Below are 27,534 nucleotides of genomic sequence, written 5' to 3'. Positions count from 1 at the left end.
TAGGGAATGTATTAATGGTGTCTGATGTGGGTTTTTTGGATGGAGATTCAATCACATGATTTTTTCTACATGCTTTTGTAAGAGGTGTATATTATATAATATAGATGGAGATTCAGTCACATGGTTTTTGTAGGAGAGACCAATGAATGACATGATGGTCCATGATATGGTAGTAGTTAGGTATTATATTGGGTTAACTTGAATTTGTGTAGTTTTCTCTGCTCCATGGTGATACATTTGATTAACTTGATAATGAGCGTGGAAAGAAAGTGAAATCTTAGCAAACTCAAAATAATTGTATAATGCATTCTTGTAATATTGTAATTTGTAGGTGATTCAGCTTGGTAACTTTGTAACACATCTATCCCTACCTAACATATTTAAAACCTTAGCTTAAAGTTGTTTGCTTGGGAGGATGGGGATGCATTGTAAAAGTATTGAGCTTGATTTTATATTCAGTCTTTCTTCATGCTAATGTATTTGGCAGCCAATTTAGATATGAAGGTCGGTCTATGGTAATGCCTCATTGGAAGAGACATAAAAAGAGTAAATCCTAGCCCTCAATAGTCTCATCGGGAGAGACATAAAAAGAGTAAATCCCAGCCCTCATCAATAGCCTCATTTATGTCCAAAGTGGTCAATGTCAAAGCAAGAAATGAAAGTGAGAGCTGTCCAAATGATGCTCTAGTTGCTTCGGAGTCTTCATCAAGCAAGCCCAAAAGGAGGTGGAGAAATCAATGGAATCTTCTTCATCCTCCTTGGGCGGCATACTTATGCAAGTCCCCATGTAATGAGGATAGGATCAAATGTACACGGTGTCAAGATATAGGCAAAGTCAATACGTTTACGGAGGGAGGGTCCTAAAGCATTCAGCTTTCAACATGAATGAGCATGCAAAAGCGGCTGATCATAAAATGGCAGCAAGTGCTCATCGTGCGCAAAGATAAAGATTGGTGGAAAAGGACCAATAGACGAGAGTATTGAAACTATGGTACATTATTTTGAACAGTTAAGGATTGTAACTTGCATGAAATTGGTCCATTTTTGTGCATGCAATGATATTGCATTGGAAAAATATTGGTTCAATGTAAGCTCCAAAGGGATCTTGGTACTCCCAATACTTTTTTCTAAGCTCACTCATTCATGTGTATGATGACTAGTTTAGTATCATAAGCTTCAAGGTGCTTGGTAAGAGTTTAAACCTAAGTTTTATCTTAAATCAAAAAATTTAAACATTTATATTTTGTTTGATTTTTATCTACTTTGTACTAACTTTCTAGTGTGGGAGGGGGGGAGTCGGTTCTCTTCCATGGTTATGGTGAAGAGAACCAACTCCCCTTCTCCCGAAGAGAGCTTGGTGTAGCAACTTCATGTGGTAAAGGGGTTCAACTCCCCTACTCTCTGTCTTTGTGGTAAAGGGACAAGTCTTCACCATCGACAACAATGTTGGAGATTGCGATCTTGGAGACGTTCTTATTCGAGGCCAAATCATCTCTCCTATCATAGGTAGGCTTGAATCTTATCTACTTTGCTATTGAATTTTTTTTCCTTGTACATGAAAATTTAAGATAATACTTGGACTTTGTTTATGATCAATGTGATAATTTTGTTGTGGAAAAGAAGTTTGTGAGTTTGAATATTGCTAATATATTATGGTAGTTTTATTGAAAGAAAAAAAGCCTTTCATTTTAAAATAATGCTTGTCATTGGAAGGGTGTCATTTGAAAATTTTAAGTAGTATGAAAAGGAGTGATAAAAAATACATGATTGTAAGACACCCGTCAATTTTAGGTGGCCTTCTGGACGCAGTCGGCTGCTAGGTGCGCCTGCACGTTGGAGCAAGGGCTACAGGCCACGGGAAGGTAATCTATCATCAAGAGTCAAGACGGCTGCCTCATTATAATCAATTAATTAATCATTGTTATGATTGATTAATCATCATTATAATCAATTACATCATTTTTTTTGTTAAAACAGAGGAATATATTTAAAGAAAAGTGAGGTTACAAAGCCCCGATGAGGAAGGTTAATCGATCGCATAATAGCGGGCGTTCCTGCGCTAAAGCGCTACGAGCTCGGGCCTTTCCTGACCTTGGCGCGAGGAGTGTTCTGTTCTCACCGTGGGCCCCTTACTGCCGGCAACCTGCAGCAGCTCCTCCCCTTATACGCCCAACGCGGCCAATATGGCGGCCTCTCTCTGGCCGGAGCAACACAATTGCCTGGAGTGGCTGGACACTCAGCCGCCCCGCTCAATCCGCTCAATCCTCTACATCTCCTTTGGCACGGTATTGCCCCAGTCGCTTGGCCAGCTTTACGAGCTCGCCGCCGCTTTGGAGGCCGCCCAACAACCCTTCTTGTGGGTACTCCGCCCACAATCTCTCCCCCTCCACTCAGCCCCCTTCCCCGATAGCGCCTTCCTAGAGCGCACCCATCACCAAGGCCGAATTGTCCCTTGGGCACCCCAGCTCTACGTGCTCTCCCACCCCTCCGTGGGCGGCTTCCTTTCCCACTGCGGATGGAACTCCACCCTCGAGAGCATTTGCCGTGGTATCCCCATGCTTGGCTGGCCCCTCTACGCCGACCAAATGCTCAACAACCGCTGTATGCTCGACGCATGGAAAATAGGGCCGAGCCTTGAGCCAGCAGACAGCTTAGGATATGTTTCCAGGATTGAACTACAAGCAAAGGTCAAAGACCTCATGCAAGGCCACATCAAAAGCGAGGCCGAGGAGAATGCGTGCAAATGGAGAGAGGCAGCCATAAGGGCTCGTGCTAGCTATGGAGGTTCCTCCACCAAGAACATTCGTCTGCTCCCCACGAAGGTTGGGCTTCCACATCGCCCGCAAGAAAGGCATCCCATGGTTCCACAAACTAACGCACTCACTTCGTCCATTTGATTTAAAACAATAGGAGAATTGGCGTACTTTTAAATTATATGTGAAACATGGGAAACTCCAAAAAGGAAAAATTATATGTGTGTGTGTATGTGTATGTGTTCGTTCATGGCAGCTTAAAAATACAACAAAGGTGCTTTGCTTGATACAATGATTCAATTGTGTCATTTTTTTGGAAAGATTGCTACATTCATTTTTTTAAAGGCCTTAAAATTATATTAAAAGTAGAGAAAAAAAAACATCAGTCCTTTCCACATCATGAAGGAAATCTAGGTAAGATACAAACATCTTATCCGAAAAATAAGCTTAAGCATCTAATTCAACATGCCCACTGTACTAGTTCCAATGTCCTTTATCAAGGATGCCACCACTTCCTTCTTCTTCCCCAAAATAGTAGCTTCTAGCAAGAGTAATCAGCATTGGCATTGTCCACGTCCATAAAATACTAATGAGAGAGTTCCAAGTCTTGGATATCTGCAGCCAACTTCTTTCTTGATTCTTTCAAGCTGTTCTTGATCTCCACATTCATGTGAAGCTTCAGACTTGCCAAAAGATTGGATTTTTTGTTTTGAAAGACAGAAGATTCTTGAATAACCAAATAGACCATAAATAGAATGCTCTAATAGCATTCCATAGTCCTATAGAACAGCGAGGAGCTTCTCCAATAAGAATTTATTTCCATGAAAGGGCTTTTGGGTGGATTGGACTAAGACATTGCTGGAGAAACAACTGCGCATCTTGAATCTTCCCATAGGTGAGAAAGATGTGAGGGATGGATTCAATGTCACACATGCACATCTTACACCAACCATTTCCTAGGCCAAACTTCAAAGCTCTACCATTAGTCAAGAGGGCCTTATGCCAAATGAGCCAAAGAAGACATGACATTTTTGGGGGATCACTTAAGACCACGAATGCTCAAATCTGAAGCACCATTGATAGTTGTTCCAGCTAATCAACCATCTCTTGTTGTTGAGCATAGATGACAAGTTCATCTTTGTAAAATACGAAATCGGTAGCAACTTGTCATGACCTTACCAGGTGATGGCCCTAATTGAGAAGAGGCCTCTCAATTGAATGCATTGAGCCAGCTCTCTATTCCAAAGTGAAACCTTGTTAAAACAAAGTGTCAATCATCTTAATTCAACCGAAACATTTCTTTCAACTCTCTTCTAGACAACCACCTCTGATGATTACAATTCGAGAGGTCACCCCACGTACACAAACCTTTGTTGTGCAGCTTGTAGGCAGTTGAAAATAGCTCCCTCCCTATTTCATTTTGAAGCACTACAAAGAACCATATGGAATCCAAATGAAATACGTGAGCTTTAAACCTCAAGTTATCAGATAGATTGATCCAATTTCTAAAATTGTTCCATACATTCCACAAATTCCTGACCAGTTCACTTCCCTTGGGTTTAAATGCAACCTTACTGATAGAAAGGGTGAGAAAAGGTAGGACAATGGTTCCTCCATCTAGGCAGCCCAACCACTAAAAAGGAAGAAATATGGTGATGCAAAAGAATGGCCCAATCCTCATTAGCATGGGACAAGCTTCTAATGATCCACTTTATAGACATCCTATCCAACCATCTCTTTTATATTAGGAATTCCAAGACCACCCTCTTTTTTTTGGCAAAGTACACACCTTCCATGAGACTGTAGGATCTACATCTCCACTCTATAGAAAAGTGGAGTACTTTTGAAAAGAAAAAGAAGGAAGCTGGTCTTGCAGTTACAGATGCATCTACTACAGAGGACAAGGCTAAATCATCCAATATTGCTCACAATGATTGGGAATTTGCTGTTACATGCCACTATAATCCTTCTCTTAATGACATGCCACTATAATCCATCTCTTAATGACTCATGCCTGTTGGTTTCTGGTTCTACTAGTACTTGGTATTTTGAAAGTGGTACATCAAAGCACATAACCTCATGCAAAAGCTTGTTTATTTTCTTACGGGATGCACCTAAAGGGGGTTGCATGTGCCAATGATTCCTCATATGCTGAGAGGTATTGGGCAAGTTGAGATTACATCAGTTTTTGGTGATCCTGTCACTCTTCGGGATGTTTCGTATGTTCTAGGAATAAAAAAGAATCTTATCTCTATTTCATCCATTGCTCTTGCTGGATATAGAGTTACTTTTGATGGCTACCATTGTGTAGTTTATGATTGCAGAGGCATGGTAGTACCATTGTCATTTCTGGGACATTGATAAGGGGTTTATATACCCTTGATCTCTTTGATAGTAGACAGGTTGTCACAGGCTCATGCAGTAGATGCTTCAGCTCTTGATGACACCCACTTGTGGCATGAGAGGTTAGGACACATCAATTCTGGCAGTCTTGTCAAACTTCATTCACAGGAGATGGTAATTGATCTTCCTAAGATGCATATGCCATGTTTGTGTGAAGGATTCCTTCTTGGAAACATGCACGTCTTATTTTCCAAACTTTGTAAGGTTTTGGGAGACTTTCGTCTGTCGTAACTGTCTCTAAGGTTCTTGATGGCTTTGAAGGAGCTGCTGGCAATCTCTCTTCTATTGAGGTATTGTTTGCATTTGAATCATCGTCCTTGGCAACAGGGAATCCCGAACCATTCGCCACAGCATTTGATTGTGCAGCAGTGCTAACTGACTGTTTCTCCAAATCATGGCATTCCTGTTTGTGCCCTTCACGCCAATGCTGAACTTGACATTGTTGAGAGCTGAAGAGAATAGAAGAATTAAACACATTGTGTCCTAAACAATGAACAAACAATAGTGACAATACATTTATTCAAGTGCTAGAGCCAACCAAATAAGCAACAACCAACTCTCAAGGTTTGTCGATTCCCATCTATTGGACAATTGCATGAAAAGTGACCACATCAACCTTGACATGAGACTTTGATTCAATGACCACCTAGGTCCCTTTGCAAAGCATAGAGCTCTTCAAGATAATTCATCAAAGCATCAATGTCCTATTAATCCTCAGCCCTAGCAGACAACGGTGGATCGTTATCTGTCAAAGCCCCAACATGAACCATGTCTCTATCCTCTTCCCGCATACATCAAATACAGGTGATAGAGTCTTCCACAGAATGATCTGGTTGGCTGGCCATAATGTGTTTACCAGATTTTCAGAAAGGAAAGAATTTATGTGTCCCAAAATCACTCTCTACGAGTGAATGATACTGAATAAACTACAAGGGTGCAACAGTTCCCCTACAAAGAAAGGAGGGCCACGAAATCTTTCCACACACTCACTGCTACTTAAACCAAGAGTAACCGCTTTTGAGGCACGAGAATATTATGACGGCTATGTCAGAATCCCAACCTTCTCTCACAGATAATGACTCCTTATAGCCATATCCAACATCATAGAAGGCACAAACTATGTGAAAATCCAAGCATAGTACACCACACTAGGGGGGCCAAAAGATGGACCCCCCTTTATGGTTAGATTACCAAAAAAGGAGTTGGCTTCCAAATCCCCCTTTATGGTTAGATTACCAAAAAAGGAGTTGGCTTCCAAATACAACTTCACGGGTGCCCACGTATTCTCCATTGGCTAGCACTTGTCTCTTCCAGTACCGTATGAAAACAAAACAAAAACATATGTAGAATTTTGCTGCTAATTCTCAGCACAAGAAGGCACTTCCGGTATCAAGCACATGCACGACAACTATGGACAACCCATAGGGTTGTTGCAAGATCAGGGTGTCCAGTTCTGTCCAGTTTATGCTGGACTGGGACAATGCTAGGAGAGCAAGGTACTTCAAAAGAGATCAAGCAACTAATAGAAAATACACATACACTCAAATTAATCCAATATAACGTAAATTAATATAAATTAGTCTAATTTTAATCAAAATTAATAAAAAATGATGAAATGTTTTAAATTTGATCTTTTCATACCTAGAGATCCAAATTTTTTTTCATAGATACACCATTACAAGTACACTAGTCCCTATAAGTTTTAGATGATTTACATCAAAAATGTAATTTTACTAATTAGATTATTAATATTTGAAGGCCTTCTGATAGCCTGGAAGAATTTTGGAAAAGAGATAATTAAAAATCCAACCATTGGATTTGCAATTTTGACTAAGCACCACATTCTACTAATGTCTCACTATTTACCATTCTTTTCATTTACAAGATTGAGCATTTTAAGTGGTAGTTATTGTAGGTACAAAAAGTGGCATATATTATAACATTTTAAAGACCTTGAAATATTTAAAGAAAATAGAGAGATAGATTAAAATTTTCTCAAAAAATCAAGTTAAGATCTGTATTATATGAAGATATAAGGTCCAAAGTGGGAATCTTATATAAGTTTATATGTAAAAGATATTAGCATTTTATGGAATCAGTCCAAATTCGGGACAGCGTATATACATTGACTTTGTTCCAAAGGAAATGAGGACTTTCGACTATCTAATGCTTAATCAAATTATGAAACTATATTCCCAACTTTTTATGTGATGTTCCAACAAAAGAACTTGAAAGGAAATTCCTTCATTAGCTAGGAGAGATTGGCCACTAAAGCTAAACAAGTGCCTATTTTTTTACTGTTTACAGGGTGCTTGAGTGGACAAAACTAGGCACCCTGATCCTGCAACCACCCCATAGCACTCTCGCATCAGCCCGGAACAACCTTGTGTCTTCACCTTCTTCCTCCTGTATGGCTCACAAAGCAAGTCGACCAGCTCTGAAGAGTTGTTTTCAATAGTCGACCAGCCCTCACAACCCCAGAAAGCAACGACTAGTAGCCATACATAAAGCTGAAAGTCTTTGTTCAGTAGAAAACCTATCCAACCCCTCCAACTAGCTCTTCTCCCCTATTTTTATGACCTGTCCAGCCCCTATTCAAGGCTATAAGCCAGTCGACCAGCAGAAGGGAGCATTTAGGAGGAGTCAACCTACATCTCACATACACTCGTGAGGTTTATGTCACGGTAGATGGCTGTGAGAACAGCCTGTAGAAACAGTTGACCAGCTCCCATGCACTAGAAAAGCAGGTGCCTCACATAAAATTGGAGTCTGCTCTCAAGATTAGAGCTCCTCCGTAAATATTATCTCCCACATGTGCCTTTTAGGTCTAGAAGGGGGCGCCTACCTGCTGAAGATGGCCCAAATATTGTCAAGAGTCCACCCTTTGGCTGCCATGTGGATTAAATAAGTCATGTCCAGTGTGTACAGCCTATAAGTTATCCTCATGATATCTACAATGCGACAGTGCCCAGTTCCCCAGTTCTAGAGGGATGATTTCCTGTGCAACACCCTCCACTTTGGATAGAACTCTCGGAGCAAGATCATACCTTGAAGGCGGAGATACCACTGACAATGCATGAAGATCTTCTGTATCTCTCAAATGAGTTGAAAACCTCTCATCACCCCCTCGAGCTGCATGCCAATGTACATCATCTTGTCGGGCTGCATGCCCCCTCATAACATCTGTTTGGGTTGCATGCCCACTTACATCACTTGCTCGGGCTGCATGCCCTCTTACATCACTTGCTTGGGCTACATTCCCTCTCACATCACTGGTGTGGGTTGCATGCCCTCTCACAACATCATCCAAATTCCCTTCATGGGATAGCCTTCGAGGTTGCCGTGTGAATACCCACTTTCCCTCATCATTGGAAACAACATCACCATGGCTTTTTAAATAAGCAACAGCCAACTCTCAAGGTTTGTCAATTCTCATCTATTGGTGTGGGCTTCATGCCCTCTCACATCACTGTTTCATGGGCTACATGCCCCCTCATAACATCTGTTTGGGATGCATGCCCACTTACATCACTAGTGTGGGATGCATGCCCTCTTAAATCATTGGTGTTGGCTACATGCCCTCTGACATCAAAGTGTAGCCTGCATGCCCTCTCACAACATCATCCGAATTCCCGATTTGTGAAATCCCATTTGTTGGTGTGCAGGATACATCTCTCACATCACTGTGCGGGTTGCATGCCCTCTCACATCACTAGTGCCTAATATGATGTCGATGGTGAAGCTAAGCAGAGAGTGGGTTGTCGTCCTGAGGTTGTTGAGTGGGCTGCTATCCTGATGGTGAGAGCTGAGGCAAAAACGCTGATATGCTCTCTGTATAGCAGAAGGGGCTGTTGTCCCATGGCCTGTGGGTAAAACGCAGATGATATGCTGATGTAAGCAATGATGTGAGCCCTAATGTAAGCACTGATATAAGCTTGATGTAAGGTTGATGTAAGGCTAAAGATAAACACTGATGTCAGTCTTGACGTAAGCGTTGAAGACAAGCTGATGTAAGGCTGATGTTAGCTAAGATGTAAATGCTGATGTGTAAGCCCGATGAGACAGGGTGAAGTAAACGCTGATGTGTAAGCCCGATGAGACAGGGTGAAGTAAACGCTGATGTGTAATGCAAATGACAACAGATTAGGTGCTAATGTAAACACTGATGTCTGCTAATAATGAAACACTAATGTAAGCTCAGATGGTGTGCTGAAGTAAACGCTGATGTACACCTGATGTAAACGCAGAGGTAAGCCTGAGAGAGGTAAATGCAAATGACAGGCTAATGTAAACGATGTAAGGCTCAGATGATAAACGCTGATGTGAGTGCTGATGTAGCCTATTGTAAGCATTGATGTAAGCCTGATAATAGCAGAGAGGGATGCTGTCCCACTGTGGCCTGCAAAACAGAGGGTAGGCTGTTGTCCCATGATGTGGCCATATGGTACTGGATATAACAATGAAGTGGTACATGAATGATGAATGATAGGCAAGGCTATATATACTGAGGGGGGGTGCTGGTCGGTTAGTCTAAAAGGTGTAGGGCAGCAGCCAAAATAAAAAACCCAAATAAATCATAAAATAGCTAGAAAAATCCCTTTCTAGGGTTGGGAAAAATATTGTTTTCTCACACGACGAATTGCCAAAAATACACTGGGCCGATGCTTTTGCTATTGATAATGCACTAAATGCTTGTTCTAACTACTGATTTAGTCCAGGATTTAGATAGTTCATATCAAAGATTAGTTCATGTTCTAATTGCTGCTCATTTCCCCAAACCTGCCCACAATTGGCTCTTTTTTTGCAAGACCATGAGATGAAGAGAGTGGGGAGTTAAACCCCTTACTTCCATCTGTGATGAATGCAGATGGAAGTACCCAAGCTAGAGCTCTCTTTCCTTCAGCCAAAAATGTTAGTATTGCCTTGGATTTAATAAAATATGTGAATAGATAAGTACATGAAGGACCGTAAAACCTATTAATCTTTGTAATTTCCTGCACACATGAGAGACCGTACTTTGTATACACAAATGAGCATGCATAAAAAATGCTTAAAATACTTACAATTGCTTATTTGTTTCAGGGGCCCACTTCTAGGCTCATGTATTTCATGCCCTCTTGAGGTACCAAGCCACCCACCACTACCACCGCTCCTTCCACTATTGTTGCTCCTGCTACCGCCGCTCCTTCCACTACTACTCTTCCATCCTCTACTCTTGCTCCTTCCACTACCGCTCCTCCGTCCACCACCGCTCCTCCTTCCATTATTGCTTCTCCTTCCACTACTACTGCTCTTCCCACTCCCACCACCGCTCCTCTTTCCATTACTGCTTCTGCTTCCACTACTACTGCTCCTCCCACTCTCACTACCCCGATGATCTCGATTAGCGGTAGCATGGTGCACTTGACCATCATGCCATATTTTGGCTGCATCATGCGGGACATCCTTGGCCGCTCCTTCAGGGGCAAACTGGAGGAGATGATGTTGCTTTATATGCCAGACATCCATATTTATTGGGAGTAAGTATTTCAACTCTGCGTTATTTTAAAGAAGCTTTCTCTAAAAGTGCAATTGTAATGAGTCATATATTGTGCTTTCTTATATTTTCTTACTTTGTTTTTTTGGCATGGAAGTCAACAAAAAAGGGCAACTATAAATCAAATAAAGAAACAACTTAGAGAGGAGTATAGAGCCGGATGGAATGAAAAGCTAATCGAGCAAGACATGAAGCTCATCTTTGAAGCATCGGCGCGGCAAGGCAAGGCAAGAAATCATGTTTTTTAAAAGATATTTATTAAGTTAAGAAGTTACGTGGATTTGTTCTACATGCTCTATGTTGTTGTGTGTAAGTCCCCCTCCACTTCAAAGTCTTCTTACTCATATGCCAAGGCCTCCTCCTCTTCAATCTCTAGATGGATCTCAATGCCACCCCAATCCTCCATGTCATTGTCTTGGATGTCTTGCCCATCATTTAGGATTGAATCCTCCCCATCACTATCCATGTCTGCATGTGAGTCACTCGCATCAACTACATCCTTGCTTAGTGTGTTGTCTACTACCTCTATGGGAGCATCACTCACCTCATTTGGCTCCTGGATAGTGCGTACCAAACAAGGATTCACATGTAGCACATACTTCCATCCTTCTTGGCTTGGATCTAGAAAAAAGAAAGCTGCTCGCAATGGACTGGAAACACGTAAGGCTCAACACTAGAGCTCACATATCTCGTAGAGTCAATGGCGTAAAATCCACTGCCATCTAAACATAGTTCCTAAACCACAATACTTCATCTGATACCATTTCACCTTGAGCAAAACTTGCTTGAAGGTTCTGTAACCGACCTCCAAGATTTTCACTAGAATACCTACATAGCCTACCTTTGCAAGCATTGGATTTGCATCAGCTACGCTTGATTGACATTCTTGCTCAAAGTCTATTACTATACAAGAGTCCATGGTGACATGATGCAAGTCAATACTCCAATATGTAAATGCCACCCATAAGCCCACATGGAGCTATGGAAAGTGGCTTGCATGAAAAACATCAAGAATGCAGATGTAAGAAACAGATAGTCATCAGGAGGTCAAGACAAATAAGAAGAGTTGCAATAGTCTCACATGGTGATCACATCCGCAAGCTAGCTCAAACTTGTCGTGGTTGACATGCCTACCATTGTTAGCTTCTTCTTCCAACCTCGCATATATCCATTGTCGAAAGGGTGTGAAGTTGCTCCCCTTCCTTTGTCTTCTTGAAGCTATTCTTGCATGTTCTTTTGTAGTCTCAGCATATAGGGCTACCCACTTTGACATAATTTCCATATTGTTGCATGTTCTTTTGTAGTCTCAGCATACAGGGTTACCCACTTTGACATAATTTCCATATTGCATGTTCTTTTGTAGTCTCAGCATATAGGGTTACCCACTTTGACATAATTTCCATATTGTTGGATGACAAATTCATTTATTTGAGTACGCATTGTGGAAGAAAGCTTTACCGTCTTACCTTTGCCACATAGGACCTCACCTAAAACCTTTTTACACTTGTCATCTGTCCATAGCCTTGGTGCACCTGGATCTATTTGAACTATGGACTCGGTGGCGTAGAACATTGTTTGTTGTACAAGACATCCTTGGGCTATCGATCCCTCTGGTCGGGTTTTTTGATGACAAAGGCCTTCACCACCTTCATAAATCGCTTGAAGAAGAAAATCCATCAAGAACTTGCTACTCCTGCAACAAGGGACATCTCATCTATTAGGTGAATTAGATAATGTACCTGTATAACAAAGAAGCCCCTTGGTAGTCCTTCTCCATGAGACACAAAAGACAAATGGAATGGGCTTGCATTCGAGAAAAGTCTGTAGGGTCAATCTCTTTTAGGGTGACAAACCTATGAGATACCCTCCAATCCATTAGTATATGTTATGCCAAGTTAAGATAATGTCAAAGGCATGGCATCAAAATTTTTGTTACATAATTGGCTAATTCACCCAATCGATATATGATGTCTTGAATGCTTGGAGTCAAAAAACCTTGAATCACAAGAGGAAGCACATGCTTCAAGAAGTTATGATAGTCGTGCATCTTCAAGTTAGACAATTTTTTCTCTTTCGAGTCCAACAATAACCTCCATGACCCGCCATATCGAGTGGGTGTTTGAAAGGCTTTCATACAATCGAGTACACAATCGAGTACTATTTTATGCTTGTTTTTCTTCAATGTCCATGGAGCTTCTTCATAATAGCTGTCACTATTCTTCCATAAATGGCTCTTAGTTTGCGATGCTTCAAGGTCTGCACGCATCACTTATGTGTCCCTCTCACCTTTAAAATGCTTCTAAAGAGACTTGGACACATTCTTAAAAATATGCATGGGATCTAACAAATGAACAACTTTTAACTTAGACCAATACTCAAGACTATAAAATATAGAAATGTTAGAAACTGATGCTTTTAAGCCATGAGCTTCAAGCTTGCCTTTTTCACCCCGTGCAGATGTTTGATGCATTTTTCATTGATGTATTGCTTGCCGCCATGCAACTTCCCAATCCCTGGGATGCATAATATGAGGTGGCCCTTGTGTTTCTGCTTACCATTGAACTCATCTGCCTTTTTTCTCTTAAATTCATGGTCCATGGGTAAAAATCATCTATATGATAGATACACACACTTATGCAGACTTTTATTGTACTCGCAATCCAATTCAAGGCCACAAGTATGACAGGCCCTCTTCCCTTTTGTAGATAAACCTACAACTCTTGTGTGTATTAGTCATACAAAACATTTCAAGGATAAGCGTCAGGTGCTCTCAAATTTAGACATCAGTTGGGATGTCGTAGTATCTAGTCCTCATACCTGAAACCAATGAAAGTCCAGGGTGGTCGTAGATGGTCCATGTGTGAATGGCCTTGAGATTAAAATTACAACTTTCATCTGCTCGAGAAATGTCAAACATCTCAATACCTTCCCATAGTTGTTGCATCTCTGCAATAAGAGGAGCCAAGTACACATCCATGTTCTGTACTTGGTGCTTTCCTACATTACAATGATAAAACATATTATTATAAATGAAGCACATAACCATCTTAACGATAAAGGTTTGTCTGCAATACTCACCAAGAATCAAGAGGCTGAGAAGTAAGTGTTCCTTCTTAACAGACAAGTAAGGCAGAATATTATATTTAATGAGGACAATTGGCCACGTTGTCCACTTGTTTTGGAAGACATTAAGCCAAAAGGGTTGATCCCGTCGGCCGCTAGGCCAAGCCGTAAGTGTCGTGGCTCACTCTTAAAGGTTGGCCATTCTCTCTCTATATGTTGAAAAGCTTCACAAAAATCAGCAGGAATTCTTAGTTTACTATCTCAACTCCTGTTATGTGCATGCCATGTTTGCAACTTCGAAAGTTTCGGGCATCCAAACAACATCTCTAAACAAGGTACAAGGGGAAAATGATGCATGACCTTTCAAGGCACTTTTGTGGTGGTCATAGAATCCTCTTTGTAGCATGGATCTTTGCACTTTGGACACTCCATTACATTGGATAACTCCTTTCTGAACAACACACAATCATTGAGACAAGCATCAATGCAGTTATAATCCATGCTGACTAGCACCATCATAGCCTTCACCTCGACACATGTAAAGCACATTGGGCTCTGGCATAACTGTTGAAATATGCAAGTGAATGGGTGTGTGTGTGGGAACAAGCCCTTAGCAAGAGGCTGTAAAAAAGAGAGTCTGTAAATGAGTGGGTAGTAGTGAAAAGGGTTAATGGAATCTACTGGGAGAGAATAAAGGGTAGCATGAGAAGATCTAGGATGTGTGGAGATATTCTACGAAAAGTGAAGAGGTGGAGAGAATCAAGAAAAAGAGGTGGAGAGAATCAAGGATGAGGTGTCCCCCCAGAGATGTAGGGAAGGTGGCACAAATCAAGGAGCAGATCATGGACAAAATTGTATAAATTGAGCTTGTGCTAATGAAGATCTAGCTGGTTATTGTGTCAATCTCATGTCCACATTGTGCTTCTAGTCACCATCTTTAATAAGTCTTTAATCTCATATTAATCCTCACTTATACCATTATGAAGTGGTTAATATTTGACCCACCATAGCTCATTTCATTGCATTAGTGATGGTATTCATGTAAATTTTAACTTGGTATCAGAGCCAAAGATCCATATGGGCCCATCCTTGCTTTAGCCTCTCATTAATTTCTTAATCCATGCATGATTTAGTGATTTAATAACTATTGCCTTCATTTCACCATAGTTGCCTATACACCCCTTTGAAGAAGCAGTCAATGCTCCTAAACCCCTTCACCATTCATCAAATCCTTTGAGGGGGCTCATCATCAGGTCAGGGCGACCTCCATCTCCAGCTCACGAAGTCTACATCGCACACAAGTCGGCGCATTATTCTGAGTTTTTCCCAAAGCTTGTCACGGAATCACTTCAAACATCAAATACATGCTGCTCTGACCAAATTAGACCTCAAGAGAGAGTTCTCGAGGGTTTTTCAATGCTTCGAGCATGCCTGTGTGGTCAGAATCATGAACAATGGTTGCGAGCAACCGAATTCAGCTCTTAGTACTACTGAACACAAAAAGCAATTGTGATAATTTTGAGATTAAGCACTAATTATTAATCTTAATCTTGAGTTTATGGTGCTTAAGGTAATGCTAACTCATTGCTAAATCTTTCCCCAAGAGCCCCTTGAAGTTGGATAAGTGCAAATTGATCAATTGAGTGCTCCAAGCGCACCAATTTTCTGCACAATGAGCAGAGATAAACCTCTGCTAAATACAAATTAATTGGATCTAATCTCCATCAATTGGAAGCATTTGTGGTTCATTATAGTGCCATTGGGGACTTGCTACAGCCTTGTTTACCATTAAATCACAAAATATCCCTCATTTGGAACCCGATTGAGCTTCATCAAGTTGCTCTATTTTCTGCACTGTGAGCAAAATATTGATCCAAGTAATTTGGTCATTAATTGGTTAAAAATCTCATCATTTGAATCATATAGGGTTTAAAAATTATATTTGGGTATTGATATACCTCTAAAAATCATCCTCTTGCATTTTCCCCTTGGTTAATGCTTGCAAATCACAATCAAATTCAAGTTATTCACAGTGAGGTGTTGCATTTGGGAATGTGCATAAGAAATGAATGCTATATGCATTATGTATTGGGCACACATGGGTGATTACATCATTGTTAATATGAGATCAGACACTACCCTTGTCCAGAATAAGGGAAGAGGTAATACCTCCCACATAGGTTTGGGTTTGCATTGCATAATTAAAAAAATGACACAATTTACACAAGATAAACATCAAAAGCACAAAAGATTTGTCACAACAATACATTAAAATATGTTGCTCACATGGAGCAAGAGCTAAAGGTCAAGCTCATGGCCCCAACCATGAAAGAAGAAGAACATCTCTTTTCAAGAGGACAATCAACACACCGAGAAGAAGAGCTAGATGAAGCATTGAAGGAAGACATGGACGCGTAAAGAGAAGCTGCCACAACAAGAAGACTGAACACAAGAGAAGATGTGAGGCTCCAAGAAGTGAGGAGCCATGTGAAAATCTGTAAGGAAGTGAGATAGAAACCCCAAAACCCAATGTAACCTGCCCCAACAGAGTAAAGCCACCTCTGAGCCACCGATGATGTAGGCCATGTGGTAAATGTATGTGTGAGCACTTTAAGTCAAGGTCACGGGCACTTGTAGTAGCCTTGGACACATAGAGAGAGAGTGTGTGTCAAGGACTATGAGTTAGGTACTTGAGGCATTGGTCGCGGGCTACCAAGTAAGAGGGAAACTTGGTATAGGGTCCAGGTGTGCTAGGATTATTCACTTGAGGAGAGGTGTTGAAATATACATACAAGTGAATGGGTGTGTGTGCGGGAATAAGCCCTTAGCAAGAGGCTGTTAAAGAAAGTCTATAAATGAGTGGGTAGCAGTGAAAAGGGTGAACGGAATCTACTGGGAGAGAATAAAGGGTAGCATGAGAAGATCTAGGATGTGTGGAGATATTCTGGGAAAAGTGAAGAGTTGGAGAGAATTAAGCAAAAGAGGTGGAGAGATGGCAAGGATGAGGTGTCCCCCCAAATGTAGGGGAGGTGGTACAAATCAAGGAGCAGATCATGGACAAAATTGTATAAATTGAGCTTGTGGTGATGAAGATCTAGCTGGTTATTATGTCAATCTCATGTCCAGATTATGCTTCTAATCACCATCTTTAATTACTCTTTAATCTCGTATATTAATCCTCACTTATGCCATTATGAAGTGATTAATATTTGACCCACCATAGCTCATTTCATTGCACTAGTGATGGTATCCATGTAAATTTTCACTATAACAGGGCTACAAGTAACCTACAATCATTGATGCACAGATACTTTCACACACATGTAAATATGATTGAAAAATATCATCTAGACAACCAAGAGTTAAATGAAAGATCGGAACATACTTAAGAAGTGCAGTGGTTGACTTGTTTGTCCAATTATGTCTTGCTTGAAGATTGAGTATAAGTAGGGTAGTAGAAAGCCGTGACAACTTTGCAGTGTTGTATACGGGTGTTTCTACATCCTTCTTTAGGGTATCGTGACATCATGAAGCCCTCTTTGTAAAGGGTCTTTCCCTTGCAATGTAGATCTCCTCGATCATGTGTCGACCATTGCATCATCACACCAACTTTCTGATGCAAGCTTAGTTGGATTTTCCAAATGCTCTAATCCACTGTTCGACTCATGTAGTAAACTCTCATATAAAGCTGGAGCTTGATCTCTTAATAAATTGGCATAATCCCTATTCAACTGAGAGACATGTGGTCCATGTTGTGGGTTGGGAACCTTTCCTCCTTAACCACCCTGATACAATACTTGCATGCATTTAAAACAATGCTTAATGTCAAATCTCTCTCTCTCTCTCTCTCTCTCTCTCTCTCTCTCTCTCTCTCTCTCTCTCTCTCTCTCTCTCTCTCTCTCTCTCTCACACACACACACACACACACACACACACACACACATACGCACAGATAACTTGACAATAGGCAAGACCATTGTCTTCCAATATCACTTAAAAATTTACAAGTCCTCAAAAGAATTCGTTACAATACATATATGAAGAGAGAATGTATACAATCATGGTTCGACATCAAAAAGAGCCACTTGTTTATTAATTTCGAGGAATTACAAAATTTGGATTTTCATATCAATTACAAGAATTTGCACTGTTTACATCTATGAATCAATCAATTTATCTAGCTTTCTTGATGACTATGGGGTCATCCCAAGGTAATGTGAATGGGCTCTACGCTCTCCTCTCACTTCCATCGAGCTGGTTTAGGTCTCTTGAAAGAATACTGAACAAACAAATCCTCTCCTATGCCCTCAAACTCTGTGTAGCACAGCAGCAACCAAAACATAGTAGCAAGGCTCTGAACCTAGCATATGCTCATGCTCTACACCATGCTCATGCTCTACACCATGCCACTCCTCAAATATACAATTTTCTTGTATTCCAGGCTGTCCCACACTACTGTTGATTAGTCTTACTATGTTTCCATTTTTGTAGGGGCGGCCATCTATGTATGTATGTGTAGTTGGCACGTGATTTGACCTGTCCTATATGATTTTGATGTACTAAATTAGTATTGGACCACATTCCATATGAAAAACTAATTATATACTAACATAGCTGGCTCCAGCAAATCATGAAAAGCATCACACAAGACTTCTTGAGGGGACATGCAAATCTTGTGCAATGTATAAACCACGACCTGCACCATAGATAGTGTATGGCACTATAATAAATCGTACTCCCTAGTGTGTGAACTCAGTCCAGTCATCCGGAAGGGTTTCAGATAGCCAGCCACCTGCATGTCTATGATCATAAGTATCTTCATAGAGATGATGACTCAGTAGGGGTAGTCTCCTGTAGTCTCAACAATAGGACTTGGAGGAGATCCAAGCTTCTCCCAAGATATTGTAATCTATCTCTAATGGATCTCATCACTTGTTGGCATCGAGTGACTCGTAGGGGTAGTCTCCTGTAGTCTCAACAATAGGACCTGGAGGAGATCCAAGCTTCTCCCAAGATATTGTAATCTATCTCTAATGGATCTCATCACTTGATTGAACCACTACATTACAATTTGGAGCCTTGGAAAGCGCATCAAAGCAGAGTATCTTGGACTGCGTAAACCAGTTCATTTTGGATGCATACAGTTTGATTTTCTACATTAAAATTGAAGTTTGTTGACTACTTTGGAGTATCTGAAACACTCATTAGAGTGTGGTTGAGTTGAGGAAGGCTCGTTTATAGATTTGGAAGTGTGTGGAAGGTGCATTTACATTGAGCAAATATGTCGGATAATCCAGTACAAATTGTGGGTGAAAAGCTGGATAGAAAGAACTTCCAGGCATGGAAGTACAGGATCAAAAGTTTTCTGAAGGGAAAAGGTTTTTGAAACCTCATTACAGGTGCTAAGCCAGAGCCAGAACTACCCCGACAACCTACATAGCAGCAGGTTATAGCTCATAAGCAATGGTCAGAAAGAGTATACAAAGTGTTGCATTATCTGTCTATATGTATTTTGGATGCCATACTCATACACATACATGATGCTGAGAATCCCAAGGATGCATGGGATACATTGGTAAAGCTATTTGATACAGACACTAGTGCTCGCAAGTCTCAGTTTTGCGACAACAGATTCATAATGTGAAACGAAATAGAAGGAGCATCCATGATTATGTTCAAGAGATAAAGAAGTATGCAGATGCATTGGCAACAATGAATGCCCCCATGCCTGATGATGATTTGGTAGACATTACCTTGCGTGGTCTTGGCAACAAGGAGTATAAGTCATTTGATACATCTATCTCGGTTCGGAGTACAGGTTTACCAGACTTTGATGAGTTGGTTTCACTCTTGCTTGTTGAGGAAATCAAACTCAATGATTCTTTTCATGATGCATCTACTAGCCATAATGATAATGGCAGAAATCAGGCTTTCTATTCACATACAGGATTTAGAGGCAGGGGGAGATTTGCATCACGTAGCCGTGGTAATGGTCGTGGATGGCAGGACAGGTCACCACAATAGAATTTTCAGCCTACATATGGTGCTAGAGGTGGTCGTGGATATATACCTCAGAGAGGCAGAGGTAATCTTCGTGGTAGAGGACGTTGGCAAGGCCAACAAACATCTATGCATGATGTGGAATGCCATTACTGTGGGAAATTTGGTCATATGGTACGTTATTATTTTCGCAAACAAAATGATTTGAGAGGGGGTAGAGCACAACATGGTGGACATTATGCATAACATGGTGGTGGAAATTATGCATCAAGTAGTAATGATAGCAGCGCAAATCACTTGTTTGCCATGAAACATGTTGTGGGATCTATGATGACAAATGCTGAAAATGATGGCACTTGGTATATGGACTATGGACTCTGGAGCATCAAACCATATGACTTGTCATGGTGAATGTTTTGAGCATATGAAGCCTATGGATGTGAAAGGCTATGTGGAGACAAGAGATGTTATCCAGCATGTCATTACACATGTTGGAAGTGTACCATTGGTTATGCACAATGGTGAAACAAAGTCTATGTCAGATGTATTGTATGTGCCTTCTATCACAAAAAGTTTAGCCTCAGTTGGTGGTCAAATGGTGGAATAGGGATTATGTAAGATTCCTCCCCCAACCCCCTTTTTGATGTCTAGTATCTTCCCCTGTAATCAATCCCTCTTCAGAAATATAAAGGCCTTGTTTCTAACTGTTTTAACCTAGAGAGAGAAAATATTCTAGAGAGAGAATATTCAGATTATGAATATTTTTGGATAGAAAAATAACTCATCTTATTAAAATAAGTTCCCCTGAAACAGAAATTTAAAAAGAATTTTCCAATGTGCAATTGGAATTAATTGGAAATAGGTATAAAGAACCTTAGTCTAAGGGCCTAGATTTTCAGAAATCTTTAGACTATGGTCCAATTAAGGTTTCTATGGGCCAATAGCATCAATCCATGTGTAGGGAGGAGATAAATCCAAATTGTAAAAGAAGATACCCAAAAATGAGTAAATGCTCACATAAGATGAAGAGTTGAAAATGTACAAGGTTTATTAGTAAAAAAACTATGACACATATGTAAGGAAGAGGAGTTCTTTAAAGGAGGTGCACATTTCACATAAGATGAAGAGTTGAAAATGTACAAGGTTTATTAGTAAAAAAACTATGACACATATGTAAGGAAGAGGAGTTCTTTAAAGGAGGTGCACATTTCACATAAGATGAAGAGTTGAAAATGTACAAGGTTTATTAGTAAAAAACTATGAGCAATAAAATTTTGACACATATGTAAGGAAGGGGAATTCTTTAAAGGAGGTGCATATTTCACATGCTTGAATGAGTTTTAAACTCAAAAATAATGTGATATTTTTATCTCTCATCTCTCTTGAACCAAACCAAATCAAAATGGAACCAAACCGAATCAAAAAGTAACCAAACTAGGTCCAAATCTAGTCCAAATTCAACCAAACTGACTTGGAAAATTCTAGAATCAGTTTGTTTGGTTAGGAGCTCAAATTTTCCTATAAATAGAAGCCTCCCCTTGTTGAAAAAAATATAATGTCTTATGCATTGTTACTCTACTCCACCTAAGCCAAAATATAGTCTCTTATGCTTTGTTACTCTACTCCACCTAAGCCAAAATATATAGTCTCTTATGCTTGTTACTCTACTCCACCTAAGCCAAAATTAGATAGAGTCTTATGCTTTGTTACTCTACTCCACCTAAGCTAAAATATATAGTGTCTTATGCCTTGTTACTCTACTCTACCTAAGCCAAGAACTGTGAATTCTTTAATAATTCACTAGTTTTTGACACTTCTCTCTTTCTTCAATCCCCATTGGTGGCTCCATCAACATACTAAACCAATTGATTGGTTGGGGGCCTCTACCGTGAATAAAGAATCAAGCAAATCATAAGGTAAGTATATTGAATTTTGATCTTTTCTATGATTTCTCAATGATTCTCTCTTCTCAACCCCTCTCAAGCTTGAGAAGTTTAATTGGTATGGTTTTTTTAAATGCTATTGAAGTAAATTGGTGAATAGTAGTGAAGAGTTACATAATTTAATAAATGCTATAGAAGTTAATTTCCACTTATATTTAAATTCTAATGGTTTTTTATAATTTCTCTCTCTCACTCAAGAAATGGTCATACTCATGACCCATTCTCAATCCAAATGAAGCTTTTCATAAAGCTTTTCCTTAATCCAAGATTAAGCTATGCTTGAGGCCAAATTAATGGCTTTTGCTATGCTTTTAGTTTATGCACATTGATGATTCAATCCATTATGGATTGATGACCCAATTAGAGACCATTCTAATTGTTTTCTTAATGACCCAATTAGAGACCATTCTAATTGTTTTCTTAATGATCCAATTAGAGACCATTATGGATTGATGATCCAATTAGAGACCATTCTAATTGTTTTCTTAATGACCCAATTAGAGACCATTCTAATTGTTTTCTTAATGATCCAATTAGAGACCATTATGGATTGATGATCCAATTAGAGACCATTCTAAGTATTTCTTTAATAATGAGCTTTATCCCTTAGAAAAAAAATTGAGATTTATCAGTCATAGTAGCGGAGCTATGGCAAAATTTTTATAGAAATCACGCATAAAATAAATTCATTCAAAGCATAAAAAGAGGACTTCCTACCATATCCTAGGAACTATCATCCTAGATTAATTAAAAGAATATTATTATGCATGGAGATATGGATGTTTGCATGTAGATGTAGAGGTATGGATGTGAGTGTGAATGTGGAGGTGGATGTATGCATGTAGATGTAGATGTATAGATGTAGATGTAGATGTGGAGGTGGGTGGATGCATGTAGATGTAGATGTATAGGTGTAGGTGAGAATGGAGATGTGGATGTATGCATGTAGATGTAGATGTATAGATGTAGATGTAGATGTGGAGGTGGGTGGATGCATGTAGATGTAGATGTATAGGTGTAGGTGAGAATGGAGATGTGGATGTATACATGTAGATGTAGTTGTATAGATGTAGATGAGGATGTGGAGGTGGATGGATGCATGTAGATGTAGATGTATAGATGTAGATGTGAATGGAGATGTGGATGTATGCATGTAGATGTAGGTGTATAGATGTAGATGTGGATGTAGAGGTGGATGTATGCATGTAGATGTAGATGTATAGATATGGATGTGAATGTGGAGGTGGAAGTATGCATATAGATGTAGATGTATGGAGGCGAATGTGAATGTGGATGTGGGTGTATGCATAGAGATGTAGAAGTATGCATGTAGATGTGAATGTACGCATATAGATGTGGATGTATGGATGTGAATATACGATATGTGATGTGAGGGAATCTGAAGTGATGAGATGGAAATGATGTGATGGGATGAGTATACATATAAATAGAATATGGAATAAGTAATGTAGATTGATGAGGGATAATGTGGAAAAATGAAAGTTAAAATAGAAATTGTATTGTAAACTGTTTGTAAATGCTGTTTGTAAATGATTGTTTTATGTCAAGAATGCTGGGGGGAGCATTTTGACCGTCTTGTGATTAAGGTCGTGATGAGGAAGTTGCAACTGCTGACGGGGAGTCAATGAAGGACGTCTCGCGTAGCAAGGTCGGCCGAGGTCTTGACCAGCCTCGGTGCGATTAAAATGGTGAGCTTCCGGTACGGTGGATGAGGGGCCAAGGAAGCGGCCTATGCGTGAAGCGCTAGGTTACCTGCGAAGGATCCTAGAGGGTGCTGACCATACGGTGCTCGGGCTCTGGGTCGCCTAGGATACCCACGCGTGCGTCGAGGAAGATATTGGAACAGAGTTGGAGTTGTTTTCTGAAATCGAGCATGGATCTGGTTGATTGACCTTGCTGGTCTTCAATGGATGAGTCCATGGCTCCTTATATGGATCTGTTGGTTGATCTTGCTGATCTTCAACGAGAGTCCATCTTGATAAGTGATTATATTGCCAAGTATTAAAGGCTAGGAACTATCGAAACGGCCCCTGAGCGTTCTAGTTGCCAATGATGCCATATATACTCTGATGAAGGAATGATGGGAAATTAAGAATCAATTGGATAAATTGGAAGATGGTGATCAATGATACTATGGTTTTATTAAAGGATTGTTTTAAACTGGTTGAATCTGGTTGAAAAAGGCAATTTCATATTGGGTGTGTGAGTGGTGTGACTAGTTTTATTTTGCATGAACATCCGGCTAGGGGGCCTTGGAACTCTTTTCCTTGGTACCCGGGACAAAACCTAACCAAATTTTTAATTGGATCCCATCACTACAGTGGTTGGGCGGTTGGCTAACCCATGGGATTGGATGGGGTTAGGCTGGACTGATGGATCCGTAAATCGAGACTCAAACTTTTGTTTTTACGATAGAAAAAAAAAAAAATAAATCCCGGACAGTAACTGTTCTATGGATAGGAATCAACGGCTGTGCCTCTCTTGAATGAGGAAAAAAGCGTTGATCCCAATGATCCAAGTGCAAGTTTCTTCCTTGAACTGACTAAGTATCTTATAGATGTAATTGGATCATCTCGATCAGAAATGATCTTGACTACGTTAGAGTAAAAAGTTATCCTGGTGGAATCGCCCGTGCTTCCGGTTAAGAAAGTTTTTCCGGGTTCGGTTTGGGAACAACCGACGGATTAGTCTCTTATCCGGATATCCGTGGGCGAGGCCCCGAGTGTGGGACCCCTGTCCCGCGCGAGAAGCGCTACTTCCGCTGCCAGTACCCCGAATCCGTTGCTCGGTGGGAACAGGGATCTTACAGTTGGTATCAGAGCATTTGGTTAATAAAGATCAACTGAGAAGACAAATATATCAAAAATTTATCAAGAAACACCAAAAAGGTTATAATTGTGTGAGATAATTCATACAATTTGATATTCAAACTGAAATTCATAATTTGGTAATTGGTTCTTCAGATGGAAGTACCGCAATTATATAGAATCCCTGACTTGCTTGAGGCCTAGACATGATAGTATTTACCTCATAATTCCAAGGGCCGTGACTACCCGTATATACCGAGAGTATACTGCAGCTCTTAACTGACAGTATATACGAGTAAATCTAAGACTTGAAATTATAAGCGTTAATGCTATCTAGATGATGATTTCGAATGTGATTGATATGATTTTTAATTCTGTTTGAGAATGGATGAATTGATTTGGATTCTGATTGAAAATGCTGATTGAAAAATGTTGATTTTTTAAAAAATTAGTTGAAATGTAATGAAACTACAATGAGGGGGAATGGGACGAGTCCCTGTGATGATATTCATAACTAGAATGATGATAACGAATTCAGCAAATCACTATGAGATTAGTGGGTTGTGCTGTCAGATTGCTACTGTTAATACTTGACCGGTAGATCAAGTTAAGCGATATCAAATTGAGAACTTGCTTGACTAAAATTTCCGTGGAGGAATGTTCCGAAGGAAACTTTTCGGTCTAATGGACCAATATCATGTTAAAGATATGAATGATATGACCTGAATGAATTGTTATTTAATGATGAGTTCTATATAAGAGATATTTATCCCAGTGTTCTGTTGGGTTGACCAGAATATAAGGAACCCCAGAATAAAATTAGATCTTAAGAAAAAGAGCTGTCCTCTACCTTGCGAGATGAGGACATCTCGCACTTTTTAAGTGGGGTAGAATGTAAGATTCCTCCCCAGTCTTCGAGGTATACAGGAGTAAGAATCTCCCTTTCTGATCTTATAATTATTCCTTCTCTAAAATAAAAGAAAGTTTCTGTTTAAAAAAGGAAGACCCTTTTTCCTAGAATACTTCTCAGGAGTCCCACCTGTTTTAAGGCTTTAGAACAATGAGTCCAGAAGTGAGAATCGGTGTTTTGGATACCAAGGTTTTGGTTTTCATTCGAGTACGGCCCAAAAGAAGTTCTTTATCTCTTGGGGAGTATAAGAAGTTATCCCCCAGATATTGTGACCCTTATATCTGAATTCAATGAAAGTAGGTGACTTAGCCTACAAGTTTCTTTTATTCCCTCATCTTAAAATTCTTAATGCCTTCTATAGAAAAATGTGTCAAACTCAAATCATGGAAAGACGGTAAAACTTCAGTGGCAAGTTACCGTTGGCTTCTAGGTTACGCTAGCTCCTTCCTTTATATAAGTCGTAACTTTTACTTGTCGCTCACAGTAATCTTACTCCCATCAATCTCCTTTCTTTCTTAATCTCCTTCATGGCTTGGCAACAGGAATTAGTTTTATCCCTGATGATTTCTCACCTTCAAGACGCAAGAGAGTCTGTGAAGAAAGACTTTATAGAACAGTATGAGCGCTCACTTTTTCCTCACCTAGGAACTTCTGTAGCGCAGACCAAATGGCGGACCTATCAAAACATAACTAGGGTAACACCCTGGGGTCAGCAACACTTTCGTAACAATGTCCGCTTGGCCATGGTTATTGAAGCTTTGGGTTTGGGTCCCCGATACTACTGTGTCATGAGATCAAGGCATCTTGGGTTTTCTGAGCGGGTCTTCTTACTGGCATGTTTTCTTCCTCATGAGAAGATATGCCTTTACCCCGTTTTTGGCTTGCCTCTCAGAGGTCCTTTTGTTAGATCACCTCATACCACTGAGATAGGTGCGGCAATAACCAGCAGAATCATTCCCATAGATGAGTTACCCTATACTTGTGCAGCTTGTGAGGACTGCTTTTGTGACCATATGATGGATGGGCTTATGGAAGTATAGAGAGTTCTTCTATCTTTACTGTATAAGTCCCGTGAATGAGTAAAGTTTAAATCTTGTTCTTATTTTGAATCTTGCTCTCTTTAAGACTTTTCTTGGTGGTTAATCTTGATTAAAAATTTTCTCTAAGTCTCATATTCGTGCATCTTGCGAAATTATCCCAAGTTGCGAGATGAGGACATCTCGCGTTTTTTAAGTGGGGTAGAATGTAAGATTCCTCCCCCAACCCCCTTTTTGATGTCTAGTATCTTCCCCTGTAATCAATCCCTCTTCAGAAATATAAAGGCCTTGTTTCTAACTGTTTTAACCTAGAGAGAGAAAATATTCTAGAGAGAGAATATTCAGATTATGAATATTTTTGGATAGAAAAATAACTCATCTTATTAAAATAAGTTCCCCTGAAACAGAAATTTAAAAAGAATTTTCCAATGTGCAATTGGAATTAATTGGAAATAGGTATAAAGAACCTTAGTCTAAGGGCCTAGATTTTCAGAAATCTTTAGACTATGGTCCAATTAAGGTTTCTATGGGCCAATAGCATCAATCCATGTGTAGGGAGGAGATAAATCCAAATTGTAAAAGAAGATACCCAAAAATGAGTAAATGCTCACATAAGATGAAGAGTTGAAAATGTACAAGGTTTATTAGTAAAAAAACTATGACACATATGTAAGGAAGAGGAGTTCTTTAAAGGAGGTGCACATTTCACATAAGATGAAGAGTTGAAAATGTACAAGGTTTATTAGTAAAAAAACTATGACACATATGTAAGGAAGAGGAGTTCTTTAAAGGAGGTGCACATTTCACATAAGATGAAGAGTTGAAAATGTACAAGGTTTATTAGTAAAAAACTATGAGCAATAAAATTTTGACACATATGTAAGGAAGGGGAATTCTTTAAAGGAGGTGCATATTTCACATGCTTGAATGAGTTTTAAACTCAAAAATAATGTGATATTTTTATCTCTCATCTCTCTTGAACCAAACCAAATCAAAATGGAACCAAACCGAATCAAAAAGTAACCAAACTAGGTCCAAATCTAGTCCAAATTCAACCAAAC

General features: G+C 39.8%; 1 protein-coding gene and 1 pseudogene across 1 annotated transcript; one reads left to right on the top strand and one right to left on the bottom strand.

Moving 5' to 3' along the window:
• Positions 1 to 2,183: 2,183 nt before the first annotated feature.
• On the top strand, positions 2,184 to 2,897 carry LOC147605569 (UDP-glycosyltransferase 85A1 pseudogene; annotated as a pseudogene).
• Positions 2,898 to 4,369: 1,472 nt separating this feature from the next.
• On the bottom strand, positions 4,370 to 10,664 carry LOC147605568 (uncharacterized). Its single transcript, XM_086793627.1, has 2 exons — positions 10,220 to 10,664; positions 4,370 to 5,605 (listed from the first exon to the last, which is right to left on the bottom strand). The coding sequence occupies exons 1-2, from the start codon at positions 10,662 to 10,664 to the stop codon at positions 5,439 to 5,441; spliced, it is 612 nt and encodes a 203-aa protein (XP_086649753.1). The 3' UTR covers positions 4,370 to 5,438.
• Positions 10,665 to 27,534: the final 16,870 nt, after the last annotated feature.

This window comes from Cibotium barometz, chromosome 59, assembly GCF_041138505.1.
Source record: "Cibotium barometz isolate CiBa-2024 chromosome 59, ASM4113850v1, whole genome shotgun sequence".
NCBI classification, from domain to species: Eukaryota; Viridiplantae; Streptophyta; class Polypodiopsida; order Cyatheales; family Cibotiaceae; genus Cibotium; species Cibotium barometz.
The sequence above is the reverse complement of the archived record's forward strand: the minus strand, read 5'-3'. Positions and strand labels throughout refer to the sequence as shown.